Source organism: Diadema setosum, chromosome 6 (genome assembly GCF_964275005.1).
Source record: "Diadema setosum chromosome 6, eeDiaSeto1, whole genome shotgun sequence".
NCBI lineage: Eukaryota > Metazoa > Echinodermata > Echinoidea > Diadematoida > Diadematidae > Diadema > Diadema setosum.
The window spans coordinates 38,858,885-38,886,664 of NC_092690.1; the positions used below are offsets into that span (position 1 = coordinate 38,858,885).

The window sequence follows — 27,780 nt, forward strand, 5'->3', positions numbered from 1 at the left end:
GAGAAATAAGGGGAACACTTTTAATTCCACTCCTCTTTCTCTGATAGGCCTACGTTATACAAGATTTTATTGTCAACTTTTTGCTTGAACTTTTTCTTTGTCAACTTTCAGGGTATTAATGACAATAACACTAGGCTTTCATAAGCGATTTGTCTAACGTGCACGTGTGAGAAATCGACAGGCTCTTCTGTAAGATGGAGTTTTGCTGCTAGGTGATTTTTACACTGGGGTCTACAGGAAATAGCGCAATGGAGAGGAAAAGAACTGTTTCAACCTTTGCTGAGAGCCCTTTTCTATCTCTCGTGATAACAGGCTACACGAACTCACAGAAGAACAGCCACTGACTGAGCAAGAAGTGGAGTGACCCGTGGTGAAATAAAATGAACCCTTGTGATACAGTTCTCCTGTACAGTCGTCAGAGGTATTCAGAGTCACCCGTTCACGATGTTTGCTTCACTCTGGGATATTAGACTGGGCGTGGCCGTGGTTCACTTGCCAGCTTGAGAGGTACCACCAGGGGTGACGATGATGTTGGAGTCGCGGCTGAACCTCGCCTGGATGATGTTGAGGAGGGCGGTCTTGAAGTGTGGGTGCTTGGTGCCGTAGATGACTGGGTTGAGGCAAGCGTTGAGGAGAAGGAACACCATGGCCAGGGGAACCCCCCGGAAGCCAAACTGGGCCAAGATGCACACACCGTATGGGATGATGCAGAGGAGGAATCCTAGGACCACGAAGAAGCAGTTCTTGGTGATGCGGGAATCCATCTCGTACATTTGCCGGGTTCTTCTCGATCTCTTCGTGGTGGATTTTGGGGAACGATAGAGGAGGAAAATGGAAAGAGTTTGACAGAAAATATGATATGAATGAAATCTATGGCATTCACTGTAACAACTTGAATGGTACAGCCGGGCAGAAGGATTTTTTTTTTCTTTTTACAAAACACTCATCAACAAATTAGTGCAACTATATATTTTTATCAAAAAATCCTCCTTACGACATGCAGTGAGCATACCGAACACAAACGTTGGCCTTGAATACCTGCTCTTGTGAGTGAGTGTGTGTGTGTGTGTGTGTGTGCACGCGCATGTTGCATGTGTGTCCATGTTTTGTAAAGAAGAAAACAAAGAAAACAAATTGGAAAAAAATCATGAATATAACATAGTCATTGTTAATTTGTGATGTTTTCCTATGACGTCACGAACAAGGACGGCATTCGACAGAAACTGCAACGCAATACCTACGTGTAATTCAATGATCTCCATTAAACCGTGAAGTGTCTGTTCAAATAGTTGCAGCAAATACATGACATAGATATTGAGATCATCTTATTTTAATGATTAATTTTGTATTCTTATCATTCTTTTGGAAACAATTCCGATGTGTTAGACTTAGCAGGAAATTTCAAGAGTAACTATTATACATATCAGCTCTAGATTCTGGTTTCCGCCACAATTCTTCTATGATTTGACCTCCCTTAGGGGAAAAGAGGATCTCGCTTCCTTGCACTATTCCGTTGAACATATGCAATAGTAATCATCACAGCGGTCATGCAAAAAGACTTTGCATAACCAGGCATTATTTCACAGCCGAAATACGACCGAGCGCCTATCACCGTGATCACTGATCCTAAGGAACCCCGCAACGGTGGTGTAATCTATGCTAGCCTGCGGAAAATTGTAGTCCCTTCTTCACAAAAATAAAGTTTATCTTTATGTGAAAATCATACATGTTTTACCTCATTAGATATTGAAAAACCTATCATGCACATCAAATGAAATTAGTGAAATAGATCATGAAAAGATGTTTCAAAATCACTGTTTTTTTCTCAATTTTTGGATGAAAAAAAAAGTCCTTCACTACGTGAACGCGTCCGGATAATAGAGATTTCCGGATGAAAGGGGGCCGGATAATCGAGGTCGAACTGTACTTTCAATGAAGGCGCATTGTAAGCAACAAATCACTCCATTAGATTTGAGGCAATTAGCCCGCCCACATTCAGATTAACTTAAACGAGATCAATCAAACAAATAGAAAAATAGATATTAATGAAGTCAGACGTATAATGAAAAGTGGTATAGATACAAGGTGCAGATTTCCCTTGCTTCCACTATCATGACAATGTCGTAATATCAATCACAAGCACACATGATATACAAATTCGTTGATGTGATCTTTCCATTCCCTTTGAATAAACTCTCCTCTATTGGTCCAGCGGATATAGAAAAAATCATGCACTTAATGGTAAAAGCACCATATTTGGTACACATGTACATGATCCCAATACAAGTCATTTCTGATATGGAAGCCACTCTGATTCTCTCTTTGGTGGCCGTGGCGGCCATTTTTCAAAATGGCCGCCATGTGATATAGCAATACTATGTATTTTGGAAAGTATAAGTCCGATTCTGGTGATTCTTGTACCAAAGTATAGGTTTTCAGGGTCAAGGATTCCAATAAAATAATTTTTGAATGGATAAAACCATGGCAACCTACTTATTGGAGGCCATTTTGAAAAATATGGCCACCATGCTAGATACAACATATCCTTAAAGGGATCGTATAGTTTGGTTGAAACCTAATATCAGGTTTCTAACATTTTTTGGTGAGATAATGAGAAATCTCTTATGAAATAAGAAAGAGCATGTAATTCTATGAGGAATTCAATGTTTATTTGATGAATATTGGTTTTGAAATGGCTGAGATATCAAAAAAAAAGAGCGATTTCGATAAAGTGTGGGACCCGCACTTTATTACGATCGCTTTGTTTTACTTTGTTTTTGGATGTTTCAGTCATTCCAAACCCGATTTTAATCAAATAAGCTTTGAATTCCTCTTAAAATGGTATGCTCTGTACAGATTATCATAAGTGTTTTCTTGTTATCTCGCAAAAAGTTAGAAGCCCAATTCTCATCTCCACCAATACTGCACCATCCCTTTAAAACGCATGGACAAAGGGTCATGACTCTAGTACCAACTTATATGTTATCAGGGTCAAGGATTCCGATAAATTCAACAGTAAATGAATATGAATCGTTTCATCCTACGTTTTGGCGGTCATTTTAATAAATATGGCTGCCATACAAGGGATGATGAATATTGTATGTCTTCGAACTCAAAAGATACATAATCACGATTCAAGTGTTAAAGTATAGTTTTGGGGTGAAGGTTTTCAATATAATGATGTTTTAGCAAAGTGAATAGGTTCATCACATCCTTTGTTTTGGCGGCCATTTAATAAATGTGGCCTCCCTCCAGTTTCATGTTATGAAAGCGGGATGCCCATTGTGGATTGATTCTGGTGTAAACGTTTTTTTTTAGGGGTCAACAATATTACTTGTTCACTCATTTTTAGTATTCTAGTGTGGAACATCTGGGCATAGTTAACTTTGTAAGCATTTTGGAAAATATTGCTCAACTTCCTCTATTGGATTTCTGTGTGTACAGTGTATGTGAAAAACATGATCTTCACAATTTTATGTCTGAAGTGGTGAATATGAAAATGATTGATATAAGATAAAAAAAAACATATACTGGGGATAAAGAAATAAAAAGAAAAAAACATGATTTTAGCGTATTTCATATGTATTTCTTTATATTTTGGTGAATAGCAACGTCAGTTGATGACCTTGAGAAATTTCAAAAATTCGGTCATGTAGAGTATGAGTTGCTCTACCCATGTGCAAAATATGACGGTCATACATCATATAATAAAGAAGTCATATGCCCCCCCCCCCCTTGGGCCTGGAAGAGGTCAAAATAGCTTGGGGTTTATAGGGTTAAAATGGCAGCCAAAATTATAGGATATGATGGTTGTATACACGAAAAGATGTATCCATTTCTATAATTTAACCTCAAAAACACATTTTTGTACCAGAATCATGAAGATGCATCCATCGGTTTTCAGGATATATGAATAGAATGTAGAGCGGCAGCCATGTTTTTTTCAATATGGCCGTTAATAAGTAGGTTGCCATGGTTTTATCCTCTCAAAAATTATTTCATTGGAATCCTTGACCCTGAAAACATATACTTTGGTAGAAGAATCACAACAATCGGACTTATAGTTTCCAAAATACACAGCATTGCTATGTCACATGGCGGCCATTTTGAAAAATGGCCGCCGCGGCCGCCACAGGCAGAATCAGAGATGACTTGTATTGGCATCATGTACATGTGTACCAAATATGGTGCTTTTACCATAATGTGCATGATTCACTATATTGCTCTATATCCGCTGGACTATATTTCACAGAGTCTTCTCAAGCATCCTCTTATTGTGTTGGAGTATATTCATTGATTAACAAGCTGTTTCTTTTTAAAGATCGCCTCATATTTCACACATTCTCAGTTCTTGCTAGTTGTAATTTATTCTTGATATTTTACCGCTTAAAGTGAAGAAAGGATTCTTCGTAATGTTATTAGTGGTAAATACCGTTTGCACACACACACACACACACACACACACACACACACACACACACAAATAATGGCATATATATATATATATATATATATATGTATATATCACATATTCTTTTTTCTGGGCAGATATTTCCATTTGCTTCATGAACAGAATGTTGTGTATCACCAACATCAACAACTCAAAAATGATGTCTTGCACGTTTATTGTACATAATGTTATTGTGAAAATGTATGGCAAATCTCAAACCAATTGCTCAAATTAATATGTATGTGTACATAACATGTATAATATGAATATCATGTTTACATTGAGCGTCATGATAAATGCTAGTTACACATGCATGGCTCGAGCCATTACTATTGCCATGAGACATTTCCTGTTTATGAAGAAAACCAAAGAAAGCATCATGTCTACGTTGTCTGGACTTTTGTTGCATTGGTCAGTTTAACAAAATGAAGCTACACGCTTTTGTCTTTGTGTGCTATTTTTTGTTGTTGGATGAAAATGAAAACGCACAATCAACCATTTTATGATGTCGGTAAGCAAAGGAAACAGCATGTTAATACGTACCTTACTCTCCACCACGTCAAAGGACTCTGATCGGGAAACGCCAGGGGACGGACCGAGGTCTATCTGTGCCTGGCTTCGTCGCCGTAGATGACGCTTTACGAAGAAGAAGATGCGAATGTAGGAGGAGAGAACGATGGCCAGTGGAAGACAGGACAGGAAGATGCCTTCGATGTAGGCAAGGAGAGTGGTTTCCCTCCCGCTGGCGTCGCGCTCGAGGTCGCTGCATAGTTTCGTGTCGTGGTCGAAGCCCAGCGTGATGGCGCCGCTGATGTACGGGATGATGACGACGATGAAGGGTATGAGCCAGGTGGCTGCAATCATGGCCGTGATCAGACCGCGCTGATAGATTCGTTGGTAGACGACGGGCGACATCGTGACGAGGACCATGCGATTGACCCCGATGGCCACGAGATGCCAGACGCTGCTCCCGAGCGTGACGTCTCGTGCGATGGCGATCGTCACGCAGAACCAGTCGGACAACGGCCATCCTGTGGGAGACAAGATACCCACCACTATCCACGGGATCACCAGACAGGTGGCGATATCACTGACCGCCAGGCTGCAGATGAAGACGTTGGTGACGGATCGCATCTTCGTGAAGTTGATCACGGCTGTGACTACCATCAGGTTGCCGACCAGCCCAAATAGGCATACCGCGATGAAATACGTGGATATCGCGATCCTCCCACCGTAGTTTGTAAAATCGACATCGACATCATTATCGTCACTGATTGTGTAATTGTGATCATCTGCCATAATTAGTCCAGCAACTTTCATCCGTCATCCTATTCTTTTACAATAATTCCCTGCCAAGTTTTTTTTTTCTCAAAGTTTAATTCTTCACATGTAGGAAGAAATGGAGCCTTCGTTCGTCAACCAAGTACATGTAGTATTTATTCACGTCACCCACAGTCACCAGGACAGACGAAATCAACACCACCAAGAAGTCCATTAGATAGGGACTTTCTAATTTCCCTTTTCCCAGTAAAACAGGGGGTAAGATGCACATAGATGCACAGCGTATATATACAACCGAGTCGGAATATATACCACTTACCACGTATAGTAGGGAAAAGTACTGAATAACTGTAAATGAGACAACTGAGATTGGATCACGTTTGACAACCAACGTGTGTAGATCAGTGCCATAAACCACTACATGGCGGCCGTCACACTTTACGGGATGTTGAGGTGGCCAAAGGTTGTTTGGCTGTAAATCCTGTTAATTTTTCATATCTAGACCAACAAGGCTTTGGGGTTTTTTTTCGGAAAAAAAAGAAAGTTGCGGGCCATCCTGTCATGCATGCCCACATGTTTGTCTGCTTGTCTGCTTGTCTGCTTGTTTGTTTGTTTGTTTGTTTGTTTGTTTAACTGTAATACATTTCCCCCAGATATATGAACCGCAATAATAACGGCGACCAGAATTTTGCCATGTTACTGATTTCTTTTTAAGTAATTCACAGCTGCCGCTGCCTGTCAATATTTGTTACAAATACAAAGGTTAGTGGCACATGATCGGGAAAAAATATGAACAATAGCGCATTGCTGAGCTGGCTAGCAGCTTGATCAAGAGCCATGTCTAATCAGAAACTCAGCTTGAAACTACCTCCCCCCCCCCCCCTATTTTACTCCTAAAAGATCGATGCTCAAATAACTTTCTCGAAGCCGGTCTAGAAGCCCTTCAAGGCTCTACTTGACAAATCATACATAATGCAGCTTACTTGACAATATCATTATTTCCAATTAAGCATCAGCAGCAATGCTATACAACACAGTTATAAATTCAAATAAGGCAATACTTTTGATATTGCTATTTTCTTGACACATTGCATCTGAACATTTGGCACTTTAGTTATGTTTCCCTTTATTGTACTATTCGAAAATAAACATGAGTTAAATTGCCGTTTTGACATCATTTTGTGAGTGGGGAAATAGTAAACTTGGTTGAAATGTCAAAAATTATGTACAACTTTCCACGAGTCATGTACAGGCCTATAGTACTGTCACTAACACCCGAACACCGTACTCACGGTCGAAGTCAGAGCGTGCCTTGATTTTAAAGATTGCGTAGGTTGCTGAAGGTAATGTTATCCGTACTTCGATCCGATTCGATCCTATATAGTACCACATAGCATAGAAGAGGAATTCACATGTTATGTTATAAACCTTGGAGTTTTTCACCAGAACAAGAAGAAATGGTGACATGCCTCATTTTTTGTTCTTCCTGGGCTAGTCTGGAAGAGCTCAAATCATTTATCATGTGTTATTGTTGTTATTATACATTTTTGTTTGTATTTTTTGTTTTTGTTTTTGTCCTTTTTTGTGTTTTTGTGTTTTGTTCTGTTTTCGTTTTTTTGTTTGTTATCATACTTCGGTGCCTTTGTGGTCATTATAATAATAGTTTTATATTTAGATTATATAAAGTTGCACACAAGTTACACAAGTGTGGTCACGCACGGAGTCTGGATGGGCTAGTTTTGATACGACTATTATGAAATGACGTTAGATTCTATATGAAAGACGGTCATGGCGTTCTGCATAATCATTAGTGGTTACAGAAGGCAGGTATAAAGTCATTCATTGAAGAGTTTTTAGCTAGATTAACGTATTTCTATTTATGTGTATCCACTTTGTTATCAGTAGCTTTGTGTATCAGCAATGACCAAGAGGGTTGAAAACGTACAAGAAAATGTCTTGTATGCACCGTAGATGTTGCAATTTGCAAGACCAAAACTCATTTAAAATACTGTAAGCTTCAGTAAAAACGAGGGGATAAAATCGAAAAGTATATTTTAGAATGGATTCACACTATTAGGTTTTCTTCTCTTCATGGCCGGCGCCACGTTTTTAAAAGCAAGGGGGGGGGGGTTATAATATCACTGGTGCCACTTCTGGGTTTTATCAGCTAAGCAAAGAAAGAAAGAAAGAAAAAAGAAAGAAAGAAAAAAGAAAAAAGAAGAGAGAGAGAGGGAGAGAGAGAGAGACTCAGTAGTTCATCGGAACCTGTGTTTACAAGCTTTGCTTTTGCGGTTCCATCATATTTCACAAGTTGTAGAGAATATTGTCTTATGTACATTATATACGCTGACACGCTTTCTGTCCATGACCCGATTTATAACATATTTTGTATATCTTGCTTGGTTTGTATTCTTTTTTAATGTATTTCGATAAAATGTATCTCAAGTGAAATATGAAATAAATATGCTGGAACTGTTTACCGAGTCTCGAGTGTAAGACCGGTGCTTATTCAATTCAATTCAATTCAATTCAATTCAATTCAATTCAATTCAATTCAACTCTTTGATTTCACTTCCGGGTTTCCTTAAAGGACTTGATTGTGTAATTTACACCATTGTATTTATTCTATTCCTCATGATAACAAATTTTACAGGTTCTTGTCTATACAAACGACAATACTTATACATTCATCCCATTGGAATCCAATGACTAAGCGTGGAAAATTAAAAGAACAGACAAAGAGTATACAATATAAGACTTAAAAAAAGGAGGGCGTGCTGAGGTAGGTGCAAGGAGGGCGTGTAGACAAAAGGCTCATTTGGCAATAAGAATGTTACACTGCTCAGCTTTATCTCTTTTTCCGTAGATTTTGTTGTTCTTTAAATGGATTTCATTGGTCAATGATATGAAACGTGACGATTAGTTTAGATATCACTGGAACAATGTTACTTTACAGGGAATATTACAACCACAACTACAACAAATGACTTTTAACTTCTAGTAAACACATTCACCGGCATCTGTATACATGGTGCTGTACCAGGAAAATAGTACACTATAAGTTGTTAAAGTAGAATTTTAACTTAAAATGAGTTTATATAGAATTAGTTTGCCCCTGGATATATTTGACTTTTCAGTGTATTTGGGGAAATTCTATTTTCACTCATATGCCAAAATTTACAAAATCTTGTATCTATCATGCTTGTTCCATTAGTACATGTAGTACAGCACCACGGAGTTCGATCTGTCCATAGGAGTATTAAAATTGAGTACTCATCCATTATTCCTCCTTTATTACTTTTCTCTAAAATATTATTCTAAAAAGTCAATAATGAATAAATAAATAAATTAATGAATAAATAAACAAATAAATAAATAAATAAATAAATAAATAAATAAATACACACATACATACATACAATACTAGTACATAAATATTATATACAATATGCGTTACCTGAAGAAGCGTCCAAAAGGGATTTTATTAGTATTTTTCCCTCTCGTGGTTTGGAAGAATTTGCATACTCGCTGTACTATCCGTGAACCCGGAATTGCTCGTGCATCTTTTGTGCCAAATATTTTCATTCCTTTGCTAACTCGTCAGTTGACATGCCTTCATATACGTTATGCCTCTTGTTATGGCTAATAGACTTAATGTAGCATTTGATTCCCTAGATTATGGTGAACTCTTTGATCTGTTTAGATGTTCCCCTTCGGAATTAAGTCGGAATAAGTCACAATCGTCTGCTTTTTTGACGATCTTATTGCTAATAATGTAAACTCATCTTCAAAAGATATATATAATGATTTTGATTTTGAATATGACTCCCCTCAAATTCCTTCTAAATATGTAACTGTTGATCAGTTTAAAGATTATACAAAAAGTTTTTCACAAAGTACATTTTCTATGTTACATTTAAATATAAGGAGTATTAATAAACATTTTGATGAGTTACAGATATTACTAGATAATCAAAATAAACAACAAATTCAGTAATAGGCTTAACTGAAACATGGTTATCATTTGACGTTAATTTGCCGTATGCATTAAATGGTTATGAATTCATTGTTAATAACAGAGTAAACAGGACGGGTGGTTGAGTCGCTTTTTATTTATCTAAAAAAATTTGAATTAGTGTTTGTGATGAATTAAATGTAATGAATGAAATTGTAGAGACTTTGTTTGTGGAAATTTGTATTCCACAAAGTAAGAATATTATAATTGGTACTGTTTATAGACCCCAAGTTCTAGTTCCAAGGATTTTTTGAATTGTATGACAAATTTATTAAAAAGTCCTTTATTTATTAGTAAAAGCATTTTCATAATGGGTGATTTTAATGTTGATTTGATTAACAATGATGATATCACATCTCAAGAATTTCTTGAAATGTTTTTGTCAGCCTCCTTTTTGCCACTAATTTCGAAGCCAACTCGTATCACAAATCACTCCGCAACCCTCCTTGAAAATATTTTTTTCTAATTCTGTGCAGATTTTGAATTCTGCTATAATTTTATCTGATATAACTGATCATTTCCCTATTATTACATGTTTTGATCTTATACATTTGGTTAATAAGTTTCAATTTCCTTCATTTAGACGTAGAGCTTCACCAGAAAATTTGGGTAGCCTTGGTGCTTGGTTAGATAGGGCTGACTGGTCTAGCGTCTATGATAATGATGACGTAAATGCATCATTTGAAAATTTTTCAGGGATTATGAATAAATATTTAGATGAATGTATTCCTAAAATAAAAGATAAGTTAGTTAATTATAAAACGTCTCCAAAACTTCCATGGACTTCAAAATCTGTTTTTCGTTCAATAAATAGGAAAAATAGGTTATATTATAAATTCAAAATGAAAAAAAAAACTGGGAAGTCCAAAAATAAATACACTTCGTATAAAAATATTTTAACGAAGATTATACGGTTGGAAAAGAGGAAATATTATATGATTCAGTTAGAGAAATATCAACATGAAATAAAGAATACATGGAAGATATTGAAGCAGGCTATGAATATATAAAAAAAAAGAAATTAAATATTACAAAGTTAAAATATGGTAATAAAATTGTTGAAGATCCTAATGATAAAGTTAATATTCTTAACTCTTATTTTTCAATGATTGGGGAAAATCTGGCAGAAAAAGTACCACAGTCAAATACGCATTTTTCTACATTCTTAGGTCAACCTAATTCTAGTTCTTTTTTTTTTTGTTCCAACTACCAAATATGAAATAATAGATATTGTTACTGCAATGAATAATAAACGAAGTGCCGGTTATGATGATTTAAGTAATTCTATTTTAAAGGGAATTATATCATCAATTGCTGACCCACTTTCACATATTTTCAGTAAATCTATACTAAGTGGTGTTTTTCCTGAAATTATGAAAATAGCTAAGGTTTTCCTTTATTTAAAAAAGGAGATGAATTTGATGTGAGTAATTATAGACCCATTTCTTTGCTTTCATCCTTATCTAAAATTTTGGAAAAATTGGTCTTTGTAAGAACAATTAATTTTCTTAATTTTCATAATGTTTTTACAAATTCTCAATTTGGGTTTCGTCGGAAACACAGTACCATTCATGCCCTTTTGAAGTTTATTGACCACGCCGCTCATACTATTGATAATCATTCTCATCTTATTGGTAACTTCCTGGACTTCTCCAAGGCCTTCGATACGATAAATCATGACATTTTATTATATAAATTGTCTCATTATGGAATACGGGGGAAGGCCTTGGAGTGGTTCAGGAGTTACCTACAAAATCGAAAACAATATGTATCTCTGAACGAGAATGACTCAAATCTAGAATTTATTAAATGTGGCGTCCCACAGGGTAGTTTATTAGGACCTTTACTTTTTATCATTCATATTAATGACTTTTGTAGATCATCTGATATACTCTCATTTATACTTTTTGCTGATGATTCCAATGTTTTCTTTTCTCACCGAAATCCAGATACTCTCGTAAGCATTGTTAATTCCGAATTGAAAAAAGTTACTCAGTGGATAAGAGCTAATAAATTATCACTTAATCTCCAGAAAACTAAGTATATGCTTTTTAGCAATTCTGTAGAAGCTTTGCGCACAAATAACATTTTTGGTGATATTCTGTTAGAACGTGTATCTCATATTAAATTCCTTGGTGTCACAGTGGATGATAAACTTTCATGGAGACCGCACATTATTAACATTAGTACATATCACGTAATATTGGTATCATAAATAGACTCAAGTCTCATATTCCAATATCCTCTTTGTTGACCTTGTATTTTTCTCTGATTTTACCGTATCTTAATTACGGACTCCTAGCATGGGGAAGTGCCCATCAAACTTTATTAGATAAATTACTATTACTGCAAAAAAAAGGTACTTCGTATCATACGCGGCGTCCCGCCACGTTCCCATTCAGAGCCATTGTTTACTAAATATAAGATTTCGAAAATCAAAGATTTGTATTTTTTTCAGCTTGGTCAGTTTGTGTTTAATTACAATGCAAATGCACTTCCCAGTACATGTATTTTCAATTCAATGTTTCCAAGGAATCAGTTTTTTCATAATTATCCCACTAGACAATCTAATGAGTTTCATTTGCCCCTCCTGAGAACTTTATTAGCTCAGAGTACATTTATATACAGCGGTCCTAGATTGTGGAATTCATTAAGCTGTGAAATAAAAAATTCCCCTTCTTTGCATTCTTTCAAGCGCAAGTTGAAATCATTTCTGTTAAATCCTCTTTGATATACGTGTATTTCGTTATTGGTTAGATCTCATCAATCTCAGGGTTCATCATCCATCCACCAATCTTTCGATTGCTGACTCCATTATCACGTAATGGATTACATGGATTATTATGCAATAGCCATTAAATCCCTGCACAGCTGCGTGCAGTACCAGCCCTCTGAAGCACATTCTCAATCACCCCCTGTTCCATTTCCCTAGTTCAGCGTGTAGGCATTCTTTTATTCTCTTTCTCTCTTTTTCTTTTGCTTTCTCTCTCCCCATTCTTTCCGCCTTTTTTGTCAAGTCGTGTCATGTCTTTTGTATTTCTCCTGTCTTGTTCCGTTCTGTCGTAAATCATATCTGTGATAAGTATTGTAAATAAGTAATTCATAAGTTTGTTCATTTTTTGAGTGGTTCACAACATACAAGCTTGCTTTTTAGTGGACCTCTCAGTTTTTTTTTTCTCAACTGAAGCATAACTTTGTACTTTTATTTTTGCCAGTATGCATTCTTTTGTTTATTTGTATCATTTATCTTTTACAAAGTCGAATATTTATGTTTATGATATAATTCCAAATATATTATGCGTTATGTTTTGTTGGAAAAAGAAGAATGAAAAATAAATGAATTGAATTGAATTAAGAAAAAAGAAGGGCAGCACTTTTACTCATCGTCTTTTAGTTTGTCTGTTCTTTCAGAAGTTATGAGAGCGGATCAATTCAATTCAATTCAATTCAATTTATTTCACATCTTTAAAAAAAAAAAACCACAATGATAGACATACATGCATGCATAAAATGTACAGAACAGAACACAGAAATATACACAAAACAAAGCATAAGCAGTACAAGGATAGTTACAGTGAAGTATAAACACAGTCAAAACAGTAAGATCTGCAGCAGATGTGTGGGAATGACAAAAGGCCATTGGCCTGTCAAAGGTCAAACCCTTCATGGACTGCATCTTACAAGTTTGCATTTTAAAAATTGTGTTTAAATCACAGAACATAAACGGAGACAAAAAGAAAGACAGTAGTGAACATGGCAAGAATAAGATAGAGAGAAGTAATGACAAGATTTACATGTACTAAACTCAAAAGACAAATACAAACAAGCTAATGAGCTATAACAACAATAACAAACAATACATGAACAAACAACAGGCAATCAATAAAACTTAAAGATACCTCATAATATATTGCATATTATTTTTCTGTAATAAATAAAATTTATACTTTCTTTTAAAATCACTTAAAGTGGAACACTGTTTGAACTTATCCAACATATTATTCCAAAGTACAGGACCTTTATAAGAAATCACTGTTCTTGAGAATGTATATCTATAAAAAGGAATATACATTTTATGGGAATTTCTAGTAACATACATATTCACATCAAAATTATAAATGAAATAATCATTAAAAGCATAAGGTAATAACTCTTTGGTGAAGGAATACATGAAGGAAGCAATCTGAAATTCATTAATACTATAAATATCCAATAATTGCAACTTTAAAAATAACTCTTTAGTGTGATCACAAGAACATTACTCAACGTAGTTTCCAAATACCTTCCCCTGACTTTTTCTTTGCGTATACATGGTGATTGAAATTAAATGTTAAATAGAATCAAGATGAAAACGCGAGGACCACACCAGTCAAAATTGATCAGTAAATTCCTGGTCATATTATTTAACCTACGTCTTATCTCCAGTAGAATCATAAAATATCGCATAACTAATACAAAGGCTAACAGATTACAGAGTAACACAATGAAATTTCAAATTCAAGTACAAATTTATCATTCTGACCTTCAAACCCCTTGTGTGATAAACAACCTACTAAATTCGTGGTTCAACCTCAAGGCGCGAAAAGCGCGAAAATAAAACCACCGCGAAAGAAACCACTTTTACAGTATCTCATTTATACACTGAAAAAAAGTTTTTTTCTTTTCTTTTCGATCAACTTAATACAAAGATCAGATAATCCTTAGGAATCCGACAAACGACAGACTTTGTGAGTTTGTGGGAGGAGGACGAGGAGGAGGAAGAGGAGGGGGAGAAATAAGGGGAACACTTTTAATTCCACTCTTCTTTCTCTGATGTCCTCACAGATACGTTATACAAGATTTCACTGTCAACTTGTGCTTGAACTTTTTTCTTAGTGACCATTTCAGAGTATTGATGACAACACTTTCATAAGCGATTTTCCTAACATGCACGTGTGAGAAATCGACAGGCTCTTCTCTAAGTTACTGCTAGGTGATTTATACACGCGAAGATCTACAGAAAGAGCGCTATAATGGAGAGGGATAGAGCTGTTTCGACCTTTTCCGAGAGCCCTATTCTCTCTCTCTCGTGATAACAGACTACACAGACTCACAGAAGAACAGCCACTGGCTGAGCAAGAAGTGGAGTGACATAGAATAAACCCTTGTGATATATTCTGTTGTCCCGGAGAGTCGTCATAGTTATTCAGAGTCACCCGTTAACAATGTTTGCTTCACTCTGAGACAGACTGGGCGTGGCCGTGGTTCGTTTGCCAGCTTGAAAGGTACCACCAGGGGTGGCGATGATGTTGGAGTCGCGACTGAACCTCGCCTGGATGATGTTGAGGAGGGCGGTCTTGAAGTGCGGGTGCTTGGTGCCGTAGATGACTGGGTTGAGGCAAGCGTTGAGGAGAAGGAACACCATGCCAAGGGGAACCCCCCGGAAGCCAAACTGGGCCAAGATGCACACACCGTATGGGATGATGCAGAGGAGGAATCCAAGGACCACAAAGAAGCAGTTCTTGGTGACGCGGGAATCCATCTCGTACATTTGCCGGGCTCTTCTCGATTTCTTCGTAGCAGACTTTGGGGAACGAGAGCGGGAGAAAATGGAAGGAATTTGACGACAAGGAAGACGCATTGTGATATGAATGACAACTATATGACATCCATTCTAACAACTGAAATGGTACAGTCGGGCAAACAGTTACAGCTCATTATTCCGAAGGTTCGTTATTCCAAAGGCTCTTTAGTCCGAAGATTCGTTGTTCCGAAGGTTCGTTATTCTGAATTTCATTTTCGGATTAACGAATCTCCGGAATAACGAACCTTCGGAATAACGCCACAAATGTTCGGATTAACGAACCCTTTTTCATTTTCGGATTAACGAACCTCTACAACTGTAGGTATAGGGAATTTGTGTGTTTCGTATTAACGAACCTTCGGAATAACGAACTTTCGGAATATCGAACAGCACCCGGGCAAACGTATTGTTTTTGCTATACAACGCTCATCAACAAGTTAGTGGAACTATTTTCATCGAAAATCCACTTCATGATATGCGGTGAACAGACTGAACGCAACCACTCGCCTTACCTGTTCTTGTGAGTGTGCGTGTGTGTGTGTGTGTCCGTGCATGTATTTTCATGTTTTGTAAAGAGGAAAACGAAGAAAACATTTTTTTAAAAGCATGTAGGCCTATATTGTCTTGGTAATTTGTGATATTTTCCTATGACATCAAAAACAGGGACACCAGAAATTGCAACGTAATACCTACATACAACGAGCTCCGGGAAACCGTAACGTGTCTGTTCAAATAGTTACAACGAAAACATAATTTCCATAGAGCATCTTCTTATGATAATGTGTATTCTTATCATTCTCTTGGAAACATTTCCGAAGCGTTAGACTTAGCCGGAAATTTCAAGAGTCATTTATATCACCTCTATTGATTCTGGTTTCCGCCGCAATTCTTCTATGATTCGACCTCCCAAAGGAAGGTCATGTCTAAAAATAGGGAAAGGAGGATAATCGCTTCCTTACACCATTCCGTTGAACATGTGCAATAGTAATCATCACAGCGGGCACGACATGCAATAAAACTCTTGCATGACCGGACATTATTTCACAGCCGTACGGCCGAGAGCACCTATCACCGTAATCACTGATTCTAAGGAATAAACTAACTCATAGTGTCTTGTGACAATAACAGTTACTTACTTGGCTCTTCCCCTGATAGCAGAGACACGTCAGAATGACGTCTATTTCACGTCAGCGCTGTCGTCAGAAAGACGTCGTAAACTGTCGACAAAAATACGTCATTTTGCTTCAATGGAAGACGTAAAATAGACGTGATGTTTAGGCGTGATAAAGGCGTCGCAATATGTCGTCTTAACGAGGTAAATGAACAAAGATAAAGGACGTCATTTAGACGACTTAGACTGACGTCAAAATGTATCTTTGCTCAAATGGAAGACGTAAAAAAGGCGTCATATTTGTGACGTCTATCTGACGTTTAGGTGGTCATACAAAGACGTCTTAATGACGGTTAGATTACTACTTAAAAGACAAAATATCACGTCAGAATAACGTCATAAACATGTTGTTTACACGTCAGTTTAAGACCTTTCTACGTATATTGATACAGAAAAAAAAGACGTCTAAAAGACGTCTTTTTTACACAAATAACCAAAGAAAAAAGACGTCAGTTTGACGTCGTTTTTAAGCCGAGATACATTATTTACTACGTTAATTACAAAGTCTAATGAAGGTGTGGGCACCTTCAGCTACTTTTCTACGAATCTAACCTATCTACCACTAAAGTCCTAAACCCTATGCCTATGGCTATGCCTATGCCTGTGCCTATGCCTACCACCTATTCCTAGTTACTGGATTGATGTAGCACGTTTCTATACCAGATGGGCGAAAAGTTCTAATGCTTCATGGTATGGTTACTAAACTAGGCAACAATTTTGTGAGAAACCCAATTATGAAAATATGTCTCCATAACACAAGTTGATGTCAAAGTGGATTAGTTCGAATAAGATAAGAATAAAATGTACAATTTCTGGCACAGTTTAAGTCTAAACCCAGCATAAATACTGTAATTATCAATGTTTTCCATATTTTCACTAGTTTTTGCATATTAGATTCAAACTTATGAATATTCATGATCGTATGACGTCGTTCTGACGTCGTTACGACCAGTCACAAGCATTAAGACTGGTAAAAATCATGTCATATAAAATATAATTACGAAAAGATTATTGATCTAGGCAACTGTAACATATTCAATTTTAACTTAATAAGTATTTTTATGTGTTTTATCTATTTCCACTATTTTCCAAATTATAGATTATCTTTTATGTTGTTTTAAAAAAAAGTATTTCGGTTCCATCATTCATATTTGATTACAAATTGAGTATGTCGTTATTGTTTGCTAGCTGAGTGATATTTCAAACATCTTACAAATACACCTAGTACAAAATAAATACTGGGACTATCATTTTGTCTAATTCCTATACATTAAGATACACTTCATAAATATCATACACGATAATTGCACGCATATTACTCGTCCGTTTTCATGAAAATTCATGATCAATACAGAAACCAACAGAAGACAAGTTCCAGCGTTTACTGGTATCAGATTTCCAGTTAGGTTAATCAGTGGCGTATCTAGGGAAAACGGCGCCCGGGGCAAGCACGAAAATTGCGCCCCTAATTTCTGAAAAAGTGTTCAACCCCAACCCCATCCCGGTAGGGACTTTAAACAAAGTCCACATGATGCTTTTTCAAGCACTTAAAAGGGATCTTTTGAGGGTGATTTAAATGTAATGAATTGTGATAGATTTTGGCGAGCGAGCTCAGCGAGCGAGCCGAAAATTTTTGTATTTCAGCTTACAAAACATGGAATTCTTGTCATTTTTTGCTTACCAAATCTTACAATTCTAATCAAGATATAGTGACAGCCTTATATCGATTTATACCAAAAAACTGAGGACTTTAAAAAATACTCTAAATTAGTGCGCGCGAGTGAGCTGAAATTTGTAAATGTCCTCGTCATCATCAAGTATTGTTCTTATATTTTTTTTATATAAATTTTGGCGAGCGAGCGAGCCGAAAATTTTTGTATTTCAGCTTACAAAACATGGAATTCTTGTCATATTTTGCTTATTAAATCTTACAATTATAGTAACGACCTAACGATTTATACCAACAAACTGAAGACTTGAAAAAAATACTCTAAATTAGTACGAGCGAGTGAGCCGAAATTTGTATATTTCTGCGTCATCATTACGTTTTTTTCTTATCTTTTTTATTTTTTTTTTGCGCCCCCCTCCCCCGTATGTTCGAAACCGTTGGCGTCCTCTTTTGATCCAATCGGCGATCGCTTCAGAACGAATGAAATTGCAGTCGCTGCTCCGTGTAACATTTTTCCTGCTAAATATAAAATGACATGGGTGAACACAATAGACATTATCATTTTGTCCGCGTCATCGTCACGTTTTGTTCTTATCTTCCTCTCTTTTTTTTATACAAATTTTGGCAAGCGAGCGCAGCGAGCGAGCCGAATATTTTTGTATTTCAGCTTACAAATCATGAAACTCTTGTCATTTTTTGCTTATTAAATCTTACAATTCTAATCAAGATATAGTGACGGCCTTATAGATAACGATTTATACCAACAAACTGAGGACTTGAAAAAATACTCTAAATTAGTACGAGCGAGTGAGCCGAAATTTGTATATTTCCGCGTCATCATTGCGTTTTGTTCTTTTCTTGTTTGATTTGTTGTTGTTTTTTGCGCCCCCCCCCCGTATGTTCGAAACCGTTGACGCCCTCTTTTGATCCAATTGGCGATCGCTTCAGAACGAATGAAATAATTGCAGAACGAATGAAATTGCAGCCGCTGCTCCGTGAAACATTTTGCCTGCTAAATATAAAATGATATGTGTGAACACAATAGACACTGTCATTTTGTCATCATCACGTTTTGTTCTTACCTTCTTTTTTATATAAATTTTGGCGAGCGAGCGCAGCGAGCGAGCCGAAAATTGTTGTATTTCAGCTCACAGAACATGGAATTTTTGTGTGAAAACTATCATTTTGTCCGCGTCATCATCATGTTTTGTTTTTATCTTGTTTGATTTGGTTTTCTGCCCCCCCCCCCCTCCCCCACCATTCTCCCTCCCCCTTCCGGGCGAGTTTTTTTTTTTCTTCTTCTTTTTCTTCTTCTTTTCTTTTTTTCTTCTTCTTCGTTTTTTTTTTTCGTTTTTTTGCGCCCCCACGGAGTGGCGCCCGGGGCACGTGCCCCCCTTGCCCCCCCCCCCCTAGATACGCCACTGAGGTTAATGAGTTTAAATGTGTACAAACTATTTGTCGTCGACTGACACTCAAGGAAATGATGCATTATTTCTTGTTTCGAAGTCGTCCTAGTGTATACACATAGAAAGAGATGATATATGATATATGACATATGATAGCACTTAACCGTATGAACTTTATTACATCAGCAGAACTATGTCTACAGTACGAGAGAAAAAGAAATGCAACCCACAGCTACGATTCTCAAGCAATATACACATTTGTTGAAGCGATGTGAAAAGATCGTTTTATTATGTGTTGTCATTTGGCAAAAGATAATTTCATTTTTTAATGGTAAATAACAAAATATTAAAGACAGCTACTTAACCCGATGTTTCAAGATTCAAGATCTTTTCATTAAGTTCGAGCATCGAGCATCACATCACAGTCACAGACGTTACTGACGAGTTTTATAATTCGTATTCATAGGAAACTGACATATCACTACATGTTTGAAGGATGATATTTTAGCCAGAGTGTTCTAGCTCCATTCAAAGCCTGGACAAAAGTACGTAATCTACACTGTTACATGAACAATGTTGCAGCCTTTTTTCTTTTTCATTTTTGTATTTTCTTTGTACCGAAAACTCGACGGGGGCCTGACAGCGCAATGATTGCACATTCCATGCACTGGTGTGTGTGTCTATGTGTGTGTGTGAGTGTGTGTGTGTGTGTGTGTTTTCGTGTTGGTGTTATGTGTTTGTTGGTTTATGTGCTTGTGTGCAGTATATCGTTACTTGCAAAAGTCTTGCACAACACCCAACATAATCAAGATTTATTCTGAAAGAAAATGAAAGCGAGGTCAGAGCTGGTCATTGTTCATGTCTGAAAAAGTAAACATTCCGGTCATAATCATAAACTTGTCAGACATTGTACACTCTATTGTTACATTAGTCAAACTTTCAACTTGTGTTATGAACACATATTTCATATTTCCATTGAACCTATATATTGTGATCTAGATTGGTAACTATGTAATAAAGCATTACAAATTTTTGCCTGTATACAAACAAACAACAACAAAAACAACAAACGAACAAAACGTGATACAACAGTGTTGCAACTTTTTTTTTAATGTAGGAATAGGTGGTAGACGTAGATATAGAATTTAGGACATTAGGAGTAGGGTAGGTTAGATTCGTATCATGGTTTTGCTTTGGGTTACTCACCATTTTATTAGATCTTTTAATGAAATACTACTTAGCCTAGTGGTCACAACTTAAAAATGACATCAAAATAACGTCCATTTTCTTTATTTTCATAAAAAGGCGTCTTTAATACATCTACAGTATCTTGTTTTCTTTACCAATAACAAATTCGTTGAAAAGGCATGAATTGACGTGTAAACGACGTGTTTATGACACTATTCCGACGTGACATCTTGTATTTGAAAAGGTAACTTACACGTCACTAAGAAGTCTTTATATGACCACCAAATGACGTCTTTTGGACAACTTCCATTTGAGCAAAAATACGACATTTTGACGGCAGTTTGAGATATAATGACGTCCACTTTCTATATTTCGTTAAGAAGACGTTTATTGACGTCAGATCTTGTCTTTGAATTATCAATCTACACGTCTTTATGACATCTTTGTATGACCACTAAGACGTCAGAAAGACGTCACAAATATGACGTCTTTTAAATGTCTTCCATCTGAACAGAAATAGTACTTTTTGACGTCAGATTGAGACGTCTAGATGACGTCTATCTTCCATTTGAGCAGAAAAAGGACATTTTGACGTCAGATTGAGACGTCTACATTGTAGATGACGTCTATCTTCCATTTGAGCAGAAAAAGGACTTTTTGACGTCAGATTGAGACGTCTAGATGACGTCTATCTTCTTTGATTATTTTGTGTCAAAAAGACGGCATATAATGACGTGAAATTGATGTCATTCTGACGTGTCTCTAGTATCGGGGAATACGTCGCTAGTATGTCGTGATAAACACTACAAAAAGCAACATTAGTTTGACGTTATTTATACGCTGTTAATATGACGTCAGAAATATGTCCCAAACTGACTTAAATTGTACGTCTGTAATACGTTCAAAATATGAGTACGTCGTAAAACTAACGTAAATTTTACATTATCAATTAGTCGCTAATATAAAGTCATAAATACGTTGCAAAGCAACGTAAATTTTACTTAAGTTATACGTCGTTAATATGATGTGAAGAATACACGCAAAATTGACTTAAATTTTACGTCTTTTGTAAGTCGGTTATATGACGTCATAAATGCGTCGCAAGACTAACGTAAACTTCGCTATATTATCAATACGTCGCTCATATGACGTTAGGAATTCGTCGCAAAACAAAGTAAGTTTGACGTAATTATTACGTCGTTTTCATGACGTGCTAAATACGTCACAAAGCAACTTAGATCTTACGTCATTAATACGTCGTTAATATGACGTGAAAAATACGTAGCAAAATTGACGTAAGTTTTACGTCATAAATGCGTCGCTAACAATTGGTAAAACATATGACGAAAAACTGACGTAAACTTTACGTCATTACGAGGTCCCTAACATGACGTGATAAATACGTTGCAAAAAGACGTTAAAATCACGTAATTATCTGGTCATTCTATGACGTGCGACCAGTTTGACCAGTTGGGACCAAATTAAGACGTCTTTTCGACGACAGTCTGCTATGTGGGTCCCTCTTCTGTCAAAAAAAAAAAGAAATCACTCCATTTGATTTGAAGCAGTTAGTTCGCGCACATTCAGGTTAACTTAACGGTCCTGTTTACCTTTGGGAGCAGTGATTTAAAATATGTTCAAGATATCACATTTCATGCATATGTGTAAGTCTGTTGTACCACAAAACATCCTACCATATTAAATGTTCTATAAAGCCGAAAATATAGGGAGATATCAGTATTTTTCTCAATAAACACTACTGTAGACGGTTTAGTCTGGAAACATTTCTGTAATAACTATTGTTCACACTTTGTATATTTAGCAATACTGAACATTAATTATACTTCTTATGTTATTTGTGGTAAATACTGTTTGCATATTTGAGCATGATATATGTAGGCCTATGTATAGACCGATTCAAGCGACTGTTCATGGAAGTGCGCCCTCTTAAGGCGACGCCATAACTGGGGGCCAAACAGGCCGGGTCGGCAAGTGCCCTGCGTGCGTGGCAAGGGTGCCAGCGGCAGCCAATTCTTTTACCACCCGGCGCCAGCCGGCCAGCTAGCTATCTCTGGCGCTGGCAGCGATCGACGCAACTGGCTTTGTGACAACTAGAGTCTACATTTTTTTTTTTCGCTAGCTAATTAAAAATAAATAAAATTAAAAAACTTTTACCGACTATGAGCGAATGGGTAGAGGACATACGGCTGTTGCCAAAACTTGAATTTCAAGGTAAATATCGGTACGATCCGTGAATGTTTGTCGACTCTATTTCTTTGGCGATGACTTGGGTACTCGCGTGTAAGCCCCGTATATTTACGTTTGTGTAAGAGAATAAAAACCGCTGGGGAGAATTATTGCTAGGCACAGGCAGACGTCTTGCTAATAAGCCTAGGCTGTTGACAAGTTAACTGATATAATTAAATACAAATAATAAATAAGAATCTTGAGCTAGATATGGCGCAATAAATTGCAAGCTATCAGTTAACTTAACCTTTCTAGGGCAGACTTTTTTGCCTTTACTCGGGAGTGTCGGGCCAGCAGGGACCCGGGTAGAATCTGTCTAACGTTAACCTTAGATCTTGTCTAGAAATCTAGGCAAGAATCCAGACTAGATCTAGACCTATTGACTTCTAGAACCCTATACATCCTATATCATTTTCGGTTGTCGATAACTTCAGGCAAGCCTAACTAAGTAAACCAGACGGAATATAAATCTAGGCGTTTCTAGGCCGTATATGCCTAAACTTAAGTTACGACTACGTCGCCTGATGTCTACACCCAAAACTTCTACTGTTTTAGGTCGAAGTAACCTTGCATAACATCACGCTAACGCCTAATTAATATTATAATCTACAAAAGTGGTGTTTGCCACCATCCATGGTTTAAAATTTATAAGTATCGCTTTATCAAAATTCAAATTCAGAGTTCCAGGTCAAAATTGAATACTGAATAAGCCTATGGTCAATTCAGTGCTGAACATTTAAGAAGTGAAAACAATATAAGAATTTAACGCATCTTAAAACATTTATTTAGCCGTAGTGTAGGCTGTAAAATGTTTGACATAATAATAAAGTGTAGCCAGGAAGTGTATTCTAACTTTGGCAAGTAGGACACCAAGGATTTAAAAAAAAGTAAAAAAAAGTAAAAAAAAAAAAGTGAATTCTTTGACCTAAACGTGTCTTCTAAGATGAACAACATATTTTACGAATATGCAGTCATAACCTAATTGAATAGAGAATCTAGTAGACATAGTTTGTTTCGAAATCTGTGCATTTTCATACTGTGTATTTCACTTAATTGTCTTTAATTTTGGCTTAATTTATCATTCGTCAGCGGTGTCTGAATTTCACACACTGCCGTGCAGCTTCCATTTCCATTTTTTCTGTTATTTGTGCACCCAACAACTGCATAATGTGTTTTCCTGATCCTTTCTTTGAAGCTTTCAAAGTAGATCAATATGTCTGAATCACTCAATTTGTCCAAAAGAAAGGTATTAAAAGCCTCTGATTGACTTTTCCACAGTGAGTAAACAATCACAATATTAGCGCGGCGCCGGCGGTCGCCGGCCGCGGCGCAGCGGCCGCGCCCGGCTAACTATGCGCGATGGGTACGTTAGGCTGCTGAGCTGCAAGTGCAACTCGCTGGGTTGCTAGCTCGCTGGAAGCCCCCGTTGGCCCCCAGTTATGGCGACCGTTATAGCGCCGCTAGCGGCGGTAGGTGAATAGGTCATCGAAATTGAATCGGTCTATAGGCCCTATATATAAAAAGAAATATATATATATATATATATATATATATATATATATATGGGCCGTGACGCGAGAAAAGGGCCCTTAACGCCGCTGCGCGCAAACGCCAGAAAACGGTGCGGAAGTTTGACAAAACAATACGCGCCAAAAAAGATCAACTAGCTAACTGCGCGCACATGCATAGACGCATCAAAAAGTGACAGGATTTGGACAAAACAAGCTGTTTTGAATGTCGTGATGGGGTCATTTAGGACTGGAATTTCAGAAAAAAGGTTTGCATATCTAAATACGTCAGAGTTCCTTCTACAATGTGGAGGTGGAAACTCATTTTCGGTATTTTATGCCCTGAGGGCCATTTTCTCGCGTCACGGCCCATATACATATATATACTTTTTTCTTTTCTTTTTCTGGGCAGATATTTCCATATATTTCGCGGACAAAATGTTGTTTCCATAGTAGCGTATCACCAACATCAACAACTAAAAAAATGATGTCTTGCACATTTACATTGTACATGATTGTGAAAATGTGTGACAAATCTCAAACCAATTGCTCAAATTAGTATACATGTACATAAATAAATATCATATTTACATTGATCGTCATAATAAATGCTAGTTACACATGCATAGTTCGATCAATCACTATTATGATGACACTTTTTCCTGGGATTGAAGAAAACGAAAGAAAGCATATAAAGAAGGCATCAAAGATGATGATTTGAATATTGATAATACCGATTATCTATGTTGTTTCGACTTTTGTTGCATTGGGTGGTTTAACAAAAGGTAGCTACACACTTATGTCTACAGAGAGTAAAACCTCACTGTCATATGAATAAATTTCACTTGTTCATACATTTTGTATTAAACTTCATGATTTGCACTACTTTTTATGATCAACAATAGTATGTGAATTTGTGTTATCTTTTGCTGTTGGATGGAAATAAAAACACGCAATTACATTTGATGATGTCCGCAAGCAAAGGAAGCAGCATTTTATTATGTACATTGTACCTTATTCTCCACCATGTCAAAGGACTCTGAGCGGGAAACGCCAGGGAACGGACCGAGGTCTATCTGTGCCTGGCTTCGTCGCCGAAGATGACGCTTTACGAAGACGAAGATGCGAATGTAGGATGAGAGAACGATGGCCAGTGGAAGACATGACAGGAAGATGCCTTCGATGTAGGCAAGGAGAGTGCTTTCCCTCCCGGTGGCGTCACGCTCGAGGTCGCTGCACAGTTTCGTGCCGTGGTCGAAGCCCAGCGTGATGGCGCCGCTCATGTACGGGATGATGACGACGATGAAGGGGATGAGCCAGGTGGCTGCAATCATGACCATGATCGGACCCTGCTGATAGATGCGCTGGTAGACGACGGGCGACATCGTGACGAGAACCATGCGATTGACCCCGATGGCCACGAGATGCCAGACGCTGCTCCCGAGCGTGACGTCTCGTGCGATGGCGATCGTCACGCAGAACCAGTCGGACAACGGCCATCCTGTGGGAGACAAGATCCCCACCACCGTCCACGGGATCACCAGACAGGTGGCGATATCACTGACCGCCAGGCTGCAGATGAAAACGTTGGTGACGGATCGCATCTTCGTGAAGTTGATCACGGCCGTGACAACCATCAGGTTGCCGACAAGCCCAAAGAGGCATACCGCGATGAAGTACGTGGATATCGCGATCCTCCCGCCGTAGTTTGTGAAATCGACATCGACATCGTTATCGTCACTCATTGTGTCATTGTGATCATCTGCCATAATTAGTCCAGCAACTTTCATCCGTCGTCCTATTCTTTTATAATGATTCCCTGCCAAGTTTATCTCAAAGTTTAATTCTTCACATGTAGGAAGACATTGAGCCTTCGCTCGTCAACCAAGTCGCATTTATTCACGTCATCCACAGTCACCAGGACAGGCGAAATCAACACCACCAAGAAGTCCATTAGATAGGGACTTTCTAATTTCCCCTTACCCAGTAGAAGGGGCGGGAAGAAAGAAAAAACATATCACGGCAAATACGATGCACGGTTTATCTATACAACCGAGTCGGAATATCATACCACTTAGTAGGGAAAAGTATTGAATAACTGTAAGTGAGACAACTCAGAATGGATCACGTTCTACAACCAACGTGTACATCAGTGCCAAAAACCACTACATGGCGGCCGTTACACTTTACGGGATATTGCATGGCCAAAGATTGCTTGGCTGTAGATCATGTTCATATTTTCATATCTAGACCAACAAGGCTTCAGCGTGTGACTGCATGGTGTGTGTTTTTTTTTTCGGAAAAAAGGAAAGTTGCGGGCCATCCTGTCATGCATGCCCGCATGTTTGTTTGTTTGTTTGTTTGACTGTAATACATTTTCCCCCAGATACATGAACCGGAGTAATAACAGCGACCAGTATGTTGCCATGTTACTGATTTCTTTTTTAGTAATCCACAACTGCCGCTGTCTATCAATATTTATTACAAATACAAAGGCTAGTGGCACATGATCGGGAAAAAATATGAACAATAGCGCATTGCTGAGCTGGCTAGCAGCTTGATCAAGAACCATGGCTAATCAGAAACTCAGCTTGAAGCTACCTCCCCCCCCCCTCCATTTCACTCCTAAAAGATCGATGCTCAAATAACTTTCTCGAAGCCGGTCTAGAAGCCCTTCAAGGCTCTACTTGACAAATCATACATAATGCAGCTTTACTTGATGATAGCATTATTACGAATTAAGCATCAGCAGCAAAGCTATACAACAAAGTCATAAATTCAAATAAGGCAATACCTTTGATACTCCTATTTTCTTGACACATTGTATCTGAACATTTGGCACTTTAGTTATGTTTCCCTCTCTTGTACTATTCGAAAATAAACATGAGTTAAATTGCCGTTTTCTCATCCTTTTGTGAGTTGGGAAACAGTAAACTGGTCGAAATGTGAAAAATAATCTACAACTTTCCGTGAGTCATGTATAGGCCTATAGTACTGTCACTAACACCCGAGCACCGTACTCACCGTCGAAGTTAGTGAGTGCCTTGATTTCAAAGATTGCATAGATTGTTAAAGGTAATGTTATCCGCACTTTGATCTGATTTTTCAATTCAATTCAATTCAATTCAATTCAATTCAATTCAATTCAATTCAATTCAATTCAATTCAATAGTTTATTTATTTCCATCATCAAAAAGAAAAGAAAAGAAAAGAAAAAGTTGACATGATCCAAAGTGATACAATATTTTTTTTTCATTTCTCTTACACTCGTCTGATAAAGGA

The 27,780-nt window shown here is 37.3% G+C and overlaps 2 protein-coding genes across 2 annotated transcripts; both read right to left on the minus strand.

The window, feature by feature from the left end:
• Positions 1 to 488: 488 nt before the first annotated feature.
• LOC140229781 (G-protein coupled receptor moody-like) lies at positions 489 to 5,749 on the minus strand. Its single transcript, XM_072310015.1, has 2 exons — positions 4,994 to 5,749; positions 489 to 794 (listed from the first exon to the last, which is right to left on the minus strand). Exons 1-2 carry the CDS (start codon positions 5,747 to 5,749, stop codon positions 489 to 491), a joined length of 1,062 nt encoding a protein of 353 aa, XP_072166116.1.
• Positions 5,750 to 14,937: 9,188 nt separating this feature from the next.
• Positions 14,938 to 26,267, minus strand: LOC140229782 (G-protein coupled receptor moody-like). Its single transcript, XM_072310016.1, has 2 exons — positions 25,512 to 26,267; positions 14,938 to 15,309 (listed from the first exon to the last, which is right to left on the minus strand). The coding sequence occupies exons 1-2, from the start codon at positions 26,265 to 26,267 to the stop codon at positions 14,938 to 14,940; spliced, it is 1,128 nt and encodes a 375-aa protein (XP_072166117.1).
• Positions 26,268 to 27,780: the final 1,513 nt, after the last annotated feature.

Excerpts from the sequence above, each read along its gene's own strand:
- LOC140229781 (XM_072310015.1), bottom strand. The coding sequence starts at position 5,749 with ATGGCAGATGATCACAATTACACAATCAGTGACGATAATGATGTCGAT. Across the intron at positions 795-4,993 it reads TTGACGTGGTGGAGAGTAAG|AGATCGAGAAGAACCCGGCA; the intron begins GTACGTATTAAC and ends TCCACCACGAAG.
- LOC140229782 (XM_072310016.1), bottom strand. The coding sequence starts at position 26,267 with ATGGCAGATGATCACAATGACACAATGAGTGACGATAACGATGTCGAT. Across the intron at positions 15,310-25,511 it reads TTGACATGGTGGAGAATAAG|TCTGCTACGAAGAAATCGAG; the intron begins GTACAATGTACA and ends CGTTCCCCAAAG.